Source organism: Globicephala melas, chromosome 4, assembly GCF_963455315.2.
Source record: "Globicephala melas chromosome 4, mGloMel1.2, whole genome shotgun sequence".
Classification (NCBI taxonomy): Eukaryota; Metazoa; Chordata; class Mammalia; order Artiodactyla; family Delphinidae; genus Globicephala; species Globicephala melas.
This window is the reverse complement of record NC_083317.1, coordinates 83,669,655-83,683,284: the sequence shown is the minus strand read 5'-3', so window position 1 is coordinate 83,683,284 and position 13,630 is coordinate 83,669,655. Positions and strand designations below refer to the sequence as shown.

The 13,630-nt window shown below is 41.1% G+C and overlaps 1 protein-coding gene across 1 annotated transcript in view; it reads right to left on the bottom strand.

Annotated features, from left to right (window-relative positions):
* MCF2L2 (MCF.2 cell line derived transforming sequence-like 2) overlaps positions 1–13,630 on the bottom strand; it is a 219,525-nt gene that overhangs the window by 82,693 nt on the left and 123,202 nt on the right. Inside the window, exon 14 of the mRNA XM_060298371.2 lies at positions 2,034–2,119. Coding sequence (XP_060154354.1) covers positions 2,034–2,119 — 86 coding nt within the window. The remainder of the gene's footprint in view (positions 1–2,033; positions 2,120–13,630) is intronic.

The following is a 13,630-nucleotide window of genomic DNA, read 5'->3' as shown; positions in this document are numbered from 1 at the left end:
GAGAATCAGACAGGGTTACTCATTCTTCTGTAATAATGAGAGAAATGTTAGGTGTCTCCTTGACTCTGCTTTCCCTGCAGTGACTGCATTCTGCAGTTGGACTAGCCTCAGTCGCAGCTTTCATTATGATGTTCCTTTGCTCCAGACCTCAAGGGCTCCTACTGCCCCAGCATCAAATCTAATCTCTTCTACCTGGTTTTCAAGGCCTTATCTAATCTTCTTTTCCTCCTTCATTCCCTGTAGCTTTATTTTTCCCACTGCCGCTATTACTCATCACAGATCTCATTCATGAGATCTTACCTTGCATAAATTGGTTTCCCTTGCTAGGAACACTGTTTCTCCTGAAACTGTTGAAATCTTGGATTTACAACCTTACCCTTGCTCCTCCATTAAGCATCTCCTCCCCTCCCTCTAAAGTATATATTTAATCAAATATTTTATTGTGCTACCTAGGAATCACTTCATGTCTTTTTTCCTAGTTAAAATATAAGTTATGAAGGGTAGGGACTATGCACAGTGCTATCACATAGTGCTTAGAATCATTATTTTTCCCAAATATAATAAAGTAATGTTATTCTGGCAAGCCATCCAAAAATGAAAAGAGATTAATTATTCAGGACCCTTAATGAACACTATCTGGTATAACATTTTACCTGCACTGCTTAAAAGCTTATAATTTATTCAACAAAATCTGAATGCTTACTATGTGCCAAGCATATTGTACGTATCAACTCTAGCCCAACAAATCTGTATTAGTTATACATAAAAACTCAAATCTATAAAATCAAAAATGAATAAGGGAATATAGATTAAACTGTTGCAGCAAAGATGGTGATCTTATAGTATTTATTCAAAGCTGGTTGTAGAACTAAAACAGTAGTCTTATAGATTCTCCTGTTTCCTTAATCCACTGGCTAATTTTGCCTTTTCTCAAAGATCTTTTGCAAGAATCTTAGATATTTTTGTTTCATTAAATGCTGTAACTTCTCCCATTTGCATTTCTCATTAGAAGTATGATTTAATCATTTCCTGTAAATTAATACAATAATTCATCAACTAACATAAAGGATTCATTATAAGAATTATAAAATTACAATTATAAAAGTAAGTATGGTTGTAGTAATAGAAAAGTCCCCAATGATATACTGTCACTTAAGGAAAATAACAGAATACATTGCCAGGTGGTGCTTTTCAGACATAACCCAAGTAAATACACTTTCAGATATGCTGAATTGGGCCATTTACTATAACTCAAAGGTATATTCAACCAGTAAGAGCCCACATGTTTCCTTGAGTACACCTTAAAGTGAAAGACTAGGAAGTAATCTAATTAAACTAATACTGGCTTTAATCAAGGGGCAAATTCCTAAAGATGTTTGTTCATTCATTCTACAGGCATTTTTTTGGAGGCCTGCTAAGAGCTAAACATGATAGACCCTTGGGATAAAAGCAGCTCATAAACGAATAAGTCAAATGGTGTGGGTAAAACAATGTGACAAAGGCTAGAATAGAAGTAATGATGGGGATTCTGAGTACAAGGAAAATTTTTTAAAAAATGAATTTCCTCTCATGCTTTTGGTCTTAACTGCCATAAGTTAGGCTTTCTGATCTGCAGAGCATTCACATGCATGCAAACACCTTGCTGTAGGCCAAAAATAGCATTACATTTGTATAAACTGTGTTTATGTGGAACCTGTATCCTTTAAATGCTTTAAAACCAATAATTCAATCAATATTAGCAATAGTTTTTCATTTAGTATTTTCTTGATAATACACTGTTTTTAAAAACTGAGTATCTTGGGAAGCCTGGTTTATGAGATGCCATTTTCAGCTCTTGCTTGTTGCTTTTATGAGATTCATGAGTTTTGTTCTCTGGTACACAATGAAGGTTAGTATAAAGAATAAATATGTGATTTTATCTAGGAAAGGTAAGTGATGAGATTTAAAACAGAGCATACCCTACCCTCCTCCCCCATTACCCCCACCCCTCTAAAGGGTTAAAATGACTTCTACAAAGAGATGTGCAATCTTACCTGCTGGGGGAGAGATGTTTGGAACTGTCAAGCTGCTCTGGCTCAGGGTTCTCCCCATCATGACTGCTTTCCAGTATTTCTTCATTCTGAAGTGAAAGAAATTTTGGTAAGATCATCTATTTGTTTGGGGGAGGAGGGCTCTTACCTATATTTTTCTATTCCTAAATGTCTTTGTTTTGTTGTTGTTTTTAATTTCCTAGATAAGTAACATATTCAGTTTCTCATCTTTCTCTTTCTTCCTGGGTTATCCCCAACCACTCTGTGGATCTTTTACAGTTTCCCCTTGAGGCTTCCTTCAGGAACATCAAAAACTCATTCACAAAAGCAGGTATCCTTTTTCCTTAAATGAAGGGACTATTAACATTGTATTCTTCCCCCTTCCCTGCTGATTCACAAAAATGATTCAGAGTTTGCTACAAGGGACAGCAAAGGGATCATTTGATTCAATGGTTTTTTTTTTGTTTTTTTGGGGTTTTTTTTTTTTCTGGGTAAGAAATCAATGTCTGGAGAAGTTGTGGCCTGCCCAAGCCCAGAGAGAGAGCTAGACAGACGGGAGATAAGTCCAGGGTCCACTTTCCCAGGCTGGTAATCACAAGTCTGTTGAATCACACTGCCTTCTTAGGCCAGTGCACAGTGGTCACCAGTGCTGGCTTAAAGCCAGCTGGTGGTCGGAAGCCCTGCTCCACTGTGTGCCACCGCTGAGACCTTGGGGGGGTGTGTGTGTGGGAAATCTGGGAGGGGCCAAAAGGAGGGAGGAGACGCCAGCCCTACTCTGTCCTGCCAACCTCCCAGAAACCCTCATGCTGGGACCCATCTTGGCTGAGAGACGCATGTGCCACCAGGAAAGACCCTGAGTCAGACCAAATATGGGCCAAGCAAGATGACTGGTCAGAGACAACCTGGAAAGCTAACCCCATTACCATAAAACCTAAGACTGCAAGCCGTGTGGCAGAGCAGTTCTCCTGGGTTCCCTTACCCTACTGCTCTCCGCCCGGGTGCCCTTTCCCAATAAAGTCTTTTTTTTTTTTTTTTAAACATCTTTATTGGAGTATAATTGCTTTACAATGGTGTGTTAGTTTCTGCTGTATAACAAAGTGAATCAGCTATACATATACATATATCCCCATATCTCCTCCCTCTTGTGTCTCCCTCCCACCCTCCCCATCCCACCCTTCTAGGTGGTCACAAAGCACCAAGCTGATCTCCCTGTGCCATGTGGCTGCTTCCCACTAGCTAGCTATTTTACATTTGGTAGTGTATATATGTCCATACTAATAAAGTCTTTTGCTTGTCAGTTAAGTGTGTCTCCTTGGACAATTCATTTCCGAGTGTTAGACAACAGCCCACTCTCGGGCCCTGGAAGGGGACCCCCTTCTGTAACAGCATTATCTGCCGCATAGCGTTGCAGATCTTTTTCAGAACACTGGGTGGACTTCCCTGGCAGTCCAGTGGTTAAGACTCTGCGCTTCCAATGCAGGGGGCGCGGGTTCGATCCCTGGTCGGGGAACTAAGATCCAACATGCCAGACAACGTGGCAAAAAATTAAAAAAAAAAAAAAAAAGAATAACACTAAGCATTTAATTCTCAAAAAGAGACAAGACTCCCACTCAATTTACTTTCAAGAAAATATAATTTTAACCAGGAAGTGAATTTGTATATCATATTGATAGCAACGGGAGTATTATAAGGGTATTAACCAATAATGAACAAGTAGATAATTAGCCAGCATTTGAATTCTTCCTGCCTGCTAGGTTCTGTTTAAATGAGTTATTTTACATTCTCACAAAAGGGAGTATAGATTTAGAAAGGGCCCTCTTGCAAAAGTATTATTAAGGGAAATTTAATGAATAAATTGTAGATTAGAGCTAAAAGTTGGACGACGAGCTTTTCCCAGATTCAGATGAACAGATAGGAAGAACCTTGCAAAACAGGTGAGAGTTACAGGCTGCTCAGTTAGTTGTAGATACTGCAAGAGAGTCCTCTCCCTGGATTAACAGAGAGCAGTCAAGGTAAGGCTGTTTTATTATCCACAATGCAGACCACAGAGACAGCAATTTAAAAGTGTTCAGTGTATGAAAGAAAACCATGGATTTTCTGTCTTTTCATAGATGTCTTCCCAAATCTGGTATCATATCCACAAAGCCGGCTAACAAATAAAGGAGGATTTGGGATACTAGTTTGTTAATTTAGCTCTAAAATACACGAGCAATCTTACATTCAGGTTCATATTTTTTCTTTTAAAATAGGATATCATTTCAATAAGAATCTAAATTTTTAGTTCCCTCTCTTAACTATATTTGACCAGAGACTACAATATATTTTTCATTTCAGTCAATATACAGAAGTAAATACCAGTCCCTGGATTCAAACCAATCTAGGTATTTTCACTACACTACCAAAGCTCTTTCTTCACATTTTCTATGTAATGTTGAACTAATTACTATAGCAGTTAATGTTACACTGCATCCCTTTCTAGTTCCTCCTCTGTGATGTTACTGTGCCAGAAACACTCACTGGACTTTGAGCTCCAGCCTTATTCATCTTTGAATCTACAACATGCAATACCATCAGAAAGAGTAACCACCGTTACTAATAAAACTCCCTCTCACTGTAAAACTTGCTTATGCTTGTGAAATGAATTGTGCTCTTTCCAACTCTATTGATCTATTGTTAGTATGGTGGATTGCAGAGTCTCTTATTTCCTGACAACCTAGTATAGTGATGGAAAAATAACACTGACTTAAGGTGCAGGTATGGGCTTTATCATTTTATGCAGAATGATAACGTCCCTCTAATTTATAGACTTTGTCATGCATGAGATGACCTCATGGGCTTGCTGAAATGCTTAGGCATGGACTTGGTCATGTCAACCCATATTCTTGTGGCCACATGTCAGACAGTTGGTGTCAGGGTGGAGGGAGGGTCCTCTGTCAATCAAGTTTGATGGAATGCAACACCCATGGTTTTGAGAATGTACGGGAAGGATCCACAGCAGATCTGGGGACTGTTTTAATAAGAGCCGGCAGTTAACTGCACTGTATACCAGTGTTTTGCTAAGGTTTAGATGGATTAGTTCTGGTGCAGTGGCTTTAAAAACTGACCACAACCCACAGGAAAAACGTTTACATAATAATACTTATACACATATACTGTGATTTATCATAAATATATATTTGGTCTTCATGCTGTTTCTGGCACAGAGCTCCTAAAACCCTTTAAATTTCTTGTGATAGAGTGTCTTGATATTTATAACAAACCCCTTTCAACCACACTTGAGTTTATGTTAATGAGGTAACTATTAGGAAGCACCTACAGCCAGCCAGTGTCTCAGAAGCACAGGTGACAACGTGGGTTTGCAGATGGTCTCTGAAGGGGCATGGGAGCAGTCTTATAAGGCTGAGCCCTCAATGTTTGGCATCTGATGCCATCTCCAAGTAGACAGTACAGAATTAATTGTTTGTTGGTGTTGGGGAAAAAATATACAGCAGATGTACGTATAACTGAAAAATGTTTGTGTGATTTTGTGATGGGATACATTCTATTTTTAAATTCTATCCCATTCCCTTCTGTTTATTTATTTATTTTTTTAAAACGCTAGTGAACCCACCAAACTGAGTTCACTATCACCATTGTGACCTGTAATTTGAAAACCTCTTAAAGAGTGAAAGGAATGCAAACTCAGGTGTGACAGGTAAATCTGGGTGGGCATCCCTGGCTTCTTTTTTTTTTTTTTTTTTGTGGTACGCGGGCCTCTCACTGTTGTGGCCTCTCCCGTTGCAGAGCACAGGCTCCGGACGCGCAGGCTCAGCGGCCATGGCTCATGGGCCCAGCCACTCCGCGCAGCATGTGGAATCCTCCCGGACCGGGGCACGAACCCGTGTCCCCTGCATCAGCAGGCAGACTCTCAACCACTGCACCACCAGGGAAGCCCCCTGGCTTACTTTTAAAGAAATGGCCTTGGGTAGCACCTTAGTTCTCTGTCAGTAAAATAGGGGTATTACATCTACATCAGAAGGTTTTTGTGGTAATTAGAGATAATGTATTAAAATGCTTAGCACAAGAAAAGAATAAATGACATTTATGGTTGGCTCTTTAATATCTACTGTGTGGGGATTAAAATAGGTAATTATGGAAAGCACTCAACATGCTGACCTTACCTTCAGTAATTGCTGGATAGTTGCTACTGGACCCCATATTTCTCACTAGCTGGGAGATGTTGGCTGTCACTTAATCTCCCTGGGCAACCATTTCCTTCTGTGTAAAATGAGGGAGATGTTTCATTTGGCTATGAAACATTTCTCTGCTTATAATATAAAATGCCAACATAAGTGCTATTGCTTCCAATTTTGAGATGAAAGCTCAATTGTAGCCAGAGTACTTTTGGGAAAATTTTAAATTAAGCTTCTGAAAGTTCTAGGAGGAAGAGAGCATATTCAAATAAATGCCTGCTTTTTTCAAATATTGGTCCTTTGATTCAAATAATGGACCGAGAAAACTGACCGCAGACCAACCCACCAATTGCTGCTTTATTTCTTTGTTAGGGTTTCCTTATGAGCCTCAGTGAATTATACAGTAAGGTGATTTTAAAGCAGAGCACTAAGTTTCTTGTGAAATCATATCCTGTTTCCCTTCAGTCACCCTGACTTGGGGATGCCCCAGGGCACCAAAGAAGGGATTTTCTCAATCAACTGCTTTAAAAGGGAACCAACCCATAAACTACTCTGTTGGGAGGCCAATCAGGTGGGAGACTCCCTCCTCCTGTGCGTTCCTTTTATTCTGAAGAAAAAGGGTGGCAGTGAAGGCAGGCAGGCTGGCAGCTGCTCCAGGCCCAGCGTCACTCCCTGACCCCCACCTCCACCCTAGCCTCTCTCTGGTTTCAAAATGACACCAACCCACATGCAGGTTTTCTAGGATCACCTTTAATGATGACTTCCTGTATCTTCTCAGCAACATAGAATCTGTTTTGTCTCCCCATATTTTGAAGAAAGATATATTTTCAAAATTTGAAAAAAAAACAGGTGAAGTGCCAAACCTGAAGGAATTTTTTTGTAAAAACAATTTATTTCAATTTGTCTGAAGAATCTTTTTTAAACTTATATTTTAAAAATTATCAAGAGGTAATTTTCAATTGATTATTAACATTTTTTTTCTTCCCCAAAGGAGAGAGAGCAACATTTGAAACAGAATCAAAGTTTTCCCTCAAGTTAGGTGATTTCCCTTTATGCTTTTAGGAATGCTTGGAGAGCAATTTCAGCTCCAACTCTTTTAAAGAGATAGTATCTGGTAATTTAAGGTAAAAGTATGATTTATTATATTATCACATTTCTTAAAAAGGAAAGCTGCTAGACCTAATTCTGAGAGAGAAAAGGTAAGGCAGATAAGGAGCTGAACCACCCTCTTCATTTAAAGCATGAAGAGTGATCATTGAAAGAAGCGTTTAAGGTTATTAACTCTTTTCTGGGATTGCAAATTAATTATGAAAACCTGAGAAAGTAAAAGAGGTATGACAAGTAAGAATCACTGAATAATTACAGAATGGCACAGCTTAGAGGAGGAGAGCAGGAAGGAAAGGAAACCTCTCCAAAGGGCAGTCACCTCCAGCCTCAGTCTAGGGTGGCCTTAGAGACACTCTGTTTCCCAGAGTGAAAAACATCAACCTTGGGAAAGAGTAGCCTCCCCTCTCCATTGCTGGTACTGCCGGGAAAGGGGAAACCCCAACCCCCCCCCCCCCGATTTTTGAGGTTCAGTGGGTTCTGATGTGGAGAATAGGAAGGACTTCTGAAGAACAGGAACCACCTTGAGAATCTATCCTTCAAGTGAATTCCTACCCGGCTGGTCTGTCCTATTTGCTCCCTCTCGTTGGCCTTTTTCCAGCACATCTTTTCGTACACTTCACTGGCATTGCCTGAAAAAGCCACTACCTAAAGATTCCTTTAGATAATAGGGCAGTCAGTCCGTTTTAAAAGATGGCAAGTGTTTGCAGGAGGGTTAAGGGGCTGTCAGTCACTCAGCCTTGCATTGCTGTGAACTAGCTCATTCAGATTTCTCCCAATTCTAGTCCAGATTAGCTGCATTGGGAGGAGACTTCCAAGAGGGAGGGGAGGGGTGGCGAGGAAAGAGGAAGGTTTTAGGACATTTTATAGACTGAAGCCCTTTGGAGGGCTTGAGGAGACAGGCGTAACTGGTCCTGAAGCTTTGTGGAAAGGGGAAACGACTAGGGAAAGATAAGGAAATGGGTCCCAGATGGAAACTTTACAAAATTTTTCCAGGGTCTCTTTTATCTAAGATCTTGAGTTTCTCAGCTAGACTTGTTAGTAATTAGTTCAGTGTTCTTACTGGTTAAATTGGCTTTTATAGGCTGGACTAATACTCTAAACATTACTTATAGTATTTGTTTATGGGGGAAATGTCTTCTTAAAAAACCAAACATTGCAACGTTGTTTTACCAATGATATGCAAGTCTGTATTTCCGTTAAAAATATCAGAAAGTGAGAAACATGTCACAAGATACCTTTCTCCCATTCCCAAACCAAGAAAATGGGGAGGAAATAAGTAACCCAAGGACATTGAAAAGAAGTTGTCCATACATCCTGAATCTTCTCAGACTGTTTGATTTCATGTGATTTTAACTTTAATGCATAAATGTTAACGTAACAATTTTTACATGTCTGTAAATCTTACTTAACTCATAAATAAAATCACAAATTTGAAAAATGCTTTATTAGATTTGCAAAAGTGCCCTAACCTAGTTAATTTCCAAATAACCTCAAGGCCAACTGGTTGACTCTTGCTGGTGTGGGGAGGAGTAATAGCCCAGCTAACAGAAAGAGAGTGTGTAGGTTACTGTTATAGATCCACGAGACCACAAATGCTGGACTCAGCCTGCATAAGTCCTCACTTTCTACTGTTCCCCCGAGTACTCTATACTGGGCAACAAATTCATTCAATGAAGATTCCAAGATGGAAACCTTGAAGGTATTTTCAGTATCTTCTTTTCCCTCCCTATTAAATCTATCCCCTTATTTCTCTGCCTTGATCTATTGCTTCATTCATCAAATTTTCTCTGACAGTCTAGAGCATTCCAGGCACTGGGGAGAACACCTGGACTAATGGGTATGAGCTCTGCCCATCTCCTTTTTTGCCACTGCCATTAGTAGGCTCTCAACATTGAAGTCTCACCTGGACTGTGACAACTGCTGGCAGCTGGTCAGCCTGCCTCTCTTCATCTAATTTACTCTTCATTGCTGTACCAATGTCAAACTGATAAACAAATGCCCTTGCTGGCAACAACCCTCAACGAAAGCCTTCAGCAACCTGTCTTTGGTCTACCTTCCCAGCTTTCTTGGACTATTCCCGGAATAGCCTATGCTCCCTTCAGACTTCTGAGGCTTTACATCCTTCCCCATCCAGGAATGCCCTTCTCTATCTTATCCACCTTTCAAAGTTGTATTTATTCTTTAAAATTAAGTTCAGGGACTTCCCTGGCGGCCCAGTGGTAAGGAATCTGTCTTCCAGTGCAGGGGATGTGGGTTCGATCCCTGGTTGGGGAATTAAGATCCCACAAGCCACGGGGCAACTAAGCCCACGTGCCACAAGTACTGAGCTCATGTGCCTCAGTGAGAGAGCCCGTGCGCCACAACTACAGAGCCCACGTGCCTTGGAGCCCATGTGCCTTGGAGCCCGTGTGACACAACTAGAGAGAAGCCGGCGCATGGCAATGAAGAGCCCACGTGCCGCAACTAAGACCCAACAAAGCCAAAAAAAAAAAGAAAAATAAATAAAATTTTTAAAAAACTCTTAAAAAAATTAAGTTCAGGGCTTCCCTGGTGGCACAGTGGTTGAGAGTCCGCCTGCCGATGCAGGGGACATGGGTTCGTGCCCCGGTCCAGGAAGATCCCACATGCCACGGAGCAGCTGGGCCTGTGAGCCATGGCCGCTGAGCCTGCGCATCCGGAGCCTGTGCTCCGCAACGGGAGAGGCCACAACAATGAGAGGCCCGTGTACCGGACAAAAAAAAAAAAAAAAAAATTAAGTTCAAATGCCACCTCCTTTGGAAAAAAACACCCCGACATACTTGCTATGAACTGTTCCCTCTTCTGCCTTCTAACACATTATATTCCTTTTACTAGAGGTAGGTCATTCCGCTTTATATTATAAATTATTGGAAATATGTTGTTTCCCCCATGAAACTTGTAAGTTTCCTGAGTTTAGGCCCCATGTTAGAATTGTTTCCCATATGTGATCCGTAGCAATTGCTTTGATATATATTAAATTGAGCTGAATAAGCCACCCAAATTGGATACATCAAATATTTTAGTCATGTCCATTTTTTACTGATGAGAGAGCAAAGCCAACAGTGGTCTTACTGTTATTCTCTCTTTTTTCTCATGTAGTTCCCTCAGTGAAAAATACATTCTCATACAGTAATTTAGTCACATCCTCACTCTCCTGCATTTTGGACTCTGTATTAGCCTAAGAGATCCATATCTACCTTAATGATTTCTTCTTTATCCCAATTGCCTATGAATATAGCCTCTAGGCCAATGTGACCAAAAGTGCAGTCCCTTGTACCACCTGCATTCTAGTCACCAAATGCATAAGTTAAAAAGTCATATTCTGGGGCTTCCCTGGTGGCGCAGTGGTTAAGAATCTGCCTGCCAATGCAGGGGACACGGGTTTGAGCCCTGGTCCGGGAAGAGCCCACATGCTGCAGAGCAACAAAGCCTGTGCGCCACAACTACTAAGCCTGTGCTCTAGAGCCAGCGAGCCACAACTACTGAAACCTGCGTGCCTAGCTCTGCAATGAGAAGCCGCTGCAAGGAGAAGCCCGCGCACCGCAACAAAGAGTAGCCCCGCTCACTGCAACTAGAGAAAGCCCGCGTGCAGCCATGGACACCCACCGCAGCCAAAAATAAATAAATAAATAAAATTTTAAAAAAAAAGTCATATTCCTGGACCCTAACCCAGACCTCCTGAATCAGTGTCTCTGTGGGTGGAGCCTGAAAATCTGCATTATGAATAAGCTTCTCGGGGTTGTAGCACACAGGAAACCTTGAGGATCTTCATTCTAGATACTGTTCAGAGAGCTTGGCTGAGGAGATCAAGATTTGGTGGATTCTTTGAATCTCGAAGAATGACCAGACTTTAAACATCACAGAAAGTGAACAGTGAAATGTGCTTATGGTTCACATAGTTCTCTTGGTGAGAAACAGAAAAGTAAATGAAAGATTTGGGGATTCAGAAGAGTGAGAAAGCAAAAAACTAAATTTGGCCCTGAGCTCTGATCATTTGGCGAAAAGATACATATTCGAGATTAGGAGAAGCTATTTAATTTAAGACCTGAATCCAACCTTCCTTCAGCTTCTTCTCATCTTTTACACAAAACATTCTATCTGTAAACACAGGATTAAATGGGAAACTAACATTACTAAGAATCTTCTGTATGTCGGGCATCATGCTAGGTGCTTTCCATATATTTCTCATTTAATCAGCCACCTGTGAGGTTACTTTATTTAACTCCATTTTGCAGAAGAGGAAATTTAGGGGATGAAAGGCTAAGTAAACTGCTAGTTAGGTAGATTAAGTAAGCAATCTGGTAGACAGGTTAAATTAGATAGATTAGGAAACTGCTAGATTAAGTAAACTGCTAATTTCAGATTCCAGTTGGATCATTTACTAGTTGTGTTAGACTTGGGGAAACTCACTTAGCTCCTCAGAGCCTCAACAGCATCACAGATAAAACAAAGGAGACATCACCTTCCTCACAAGTTATTGAGGACTTGAGATGAAATCAGGTACACACAGCACCCAGCACAATGTCTAGCCCTCAGTCAGTGTTAGCAACCCTTCCCTCACCTCTCTGTTCTCTTCCTGCCTTGACTTTTTTTGTTTTAAAAAAATTTTTATGAAGGAGCCTGTTTGCTCAGAAGCATGAAAAGATCTCGCTATTTTAAACGACTTTAATAGGTGCCCAACGAACACTGTTCGTTGGTGCTCACAGCCAGTAGCTCTTCCTTTTTCCTGAGGGTTGACATGCAGGAAAAAGAAATCCTCATCAACCTTTGGCTTCTTTCCACCTCCAAAGAGGCCGTGATGTGAGCAGCCCAGGGAAAGCAGCCCCGGTGAGTCATGCTTTCAGCTTCCAACTGGTGATGGGAAGGGCAGAAAGTAGCCACATCACTACTGCTAGGAGCCACAGGGAAGGACTCCACCATGGCTTTCCCAGACAGTGTCAGTGAGCCAAGCGCAGCCCTCACAGCTGCCAGATGGCCCCGAGAATCTCAGCCGCCTCCTCAAGTTGAGCTTGTCAAGTTCCTGCGAACTGGCACACCAAGGATTCTCCTGCCAGAGAAGAGGGAACGCCTTTTTTGGGAATGAGTTCTCTGCTGATGATAAGACCTTATCATGATTTTAGTTGCAGTAGTGAGTATCGGTGACTCCAGCAGCAATCATGAATGGTTTGGATTTATAGCTTTTTTTTTTTTCCCCCTGTGAGCATTTACTCTTGAGGGCAAGGAGGGGCATTTATCACAATGTTATGATTCACTCTCCTAGACTGGTTATGCCTTCATTTCATCTTTCAGTTCCAGGCCTAAGGCCAAAAAGGTGTCAGAATTGTCACCGAGAGTCAGATGCATGTTCTCGTACTTATCCTGGTCATCTGTCTTGGACAGTGGCCACAAAACACAAGCAGCAGTGATTGTTCTTGATGGTAATCAACCTCCTTGTCCCTCTTTTGAACCGTGCAGAGATGAATCTAAACCTTCTTTTCTAACCTACTTTTTTTCTTACTAGTTTTCTTACATATTTTGGAATGATTATTTCCCTGGTTATATTACCCACCTTGGAAAACACTAATTGCATTTACTGACCCTAAACTGATTTCTAAGTCCAGGATTTGGGGATTTGGTGCACAAATCCCCTTTCTTCCTATTCATATTTTTCACGACTGTGGATTCTGCTCACTCTTCTCATAGCCCTGGGCTTTAGAAGCAGCAGTCTGACCAGCCACTGTTTTCCAAAATGAGGAAGTGTGGCAGCCTTTGTTCCTACCCTGCTTCCTTTTCTCCCTTGACTGTTAATATATATGTTCTTGGGGGAAAAGCCCTTCATTAAATACCCAAACAAGGCAACAGTAAGGGAAAAAGCAACACAAGCACAGAAGGATGATGGTAGCATGTACTCGTGCCTTCTTAGCAGTACCTATGCTGTTGGTGATCTGCCTAAACACAGGGGGAGAGAGCATCTTAGCAGGATGGGCTTGGAGCCTGAATTAAACAAACAGCACAGCAGAAGGAAGAGACCAGAAATCTGGTGGTCAGGGCTTTTTGAATTCTACTCAGCATTTTCCAACCCTGTTGGCCTCTGATTCTATCTCCACCCCTGCTCCTGCAGTGTCTATTTTTACAAGTATGTAACACAGGAGTAAATAATGAATGTAGCTTATGGAAACTTTTGGCCTTAAATACTTTTGAGGTCTTCCCTGAGGAAAGGTGCTTTATGTTTATTGACAATATTTCCTTTTTTTCTTTTACAACAAACAAAACAATAGCACTCATTGTATTGTTTACAATTATTGAAATAATTTACTCTAATTT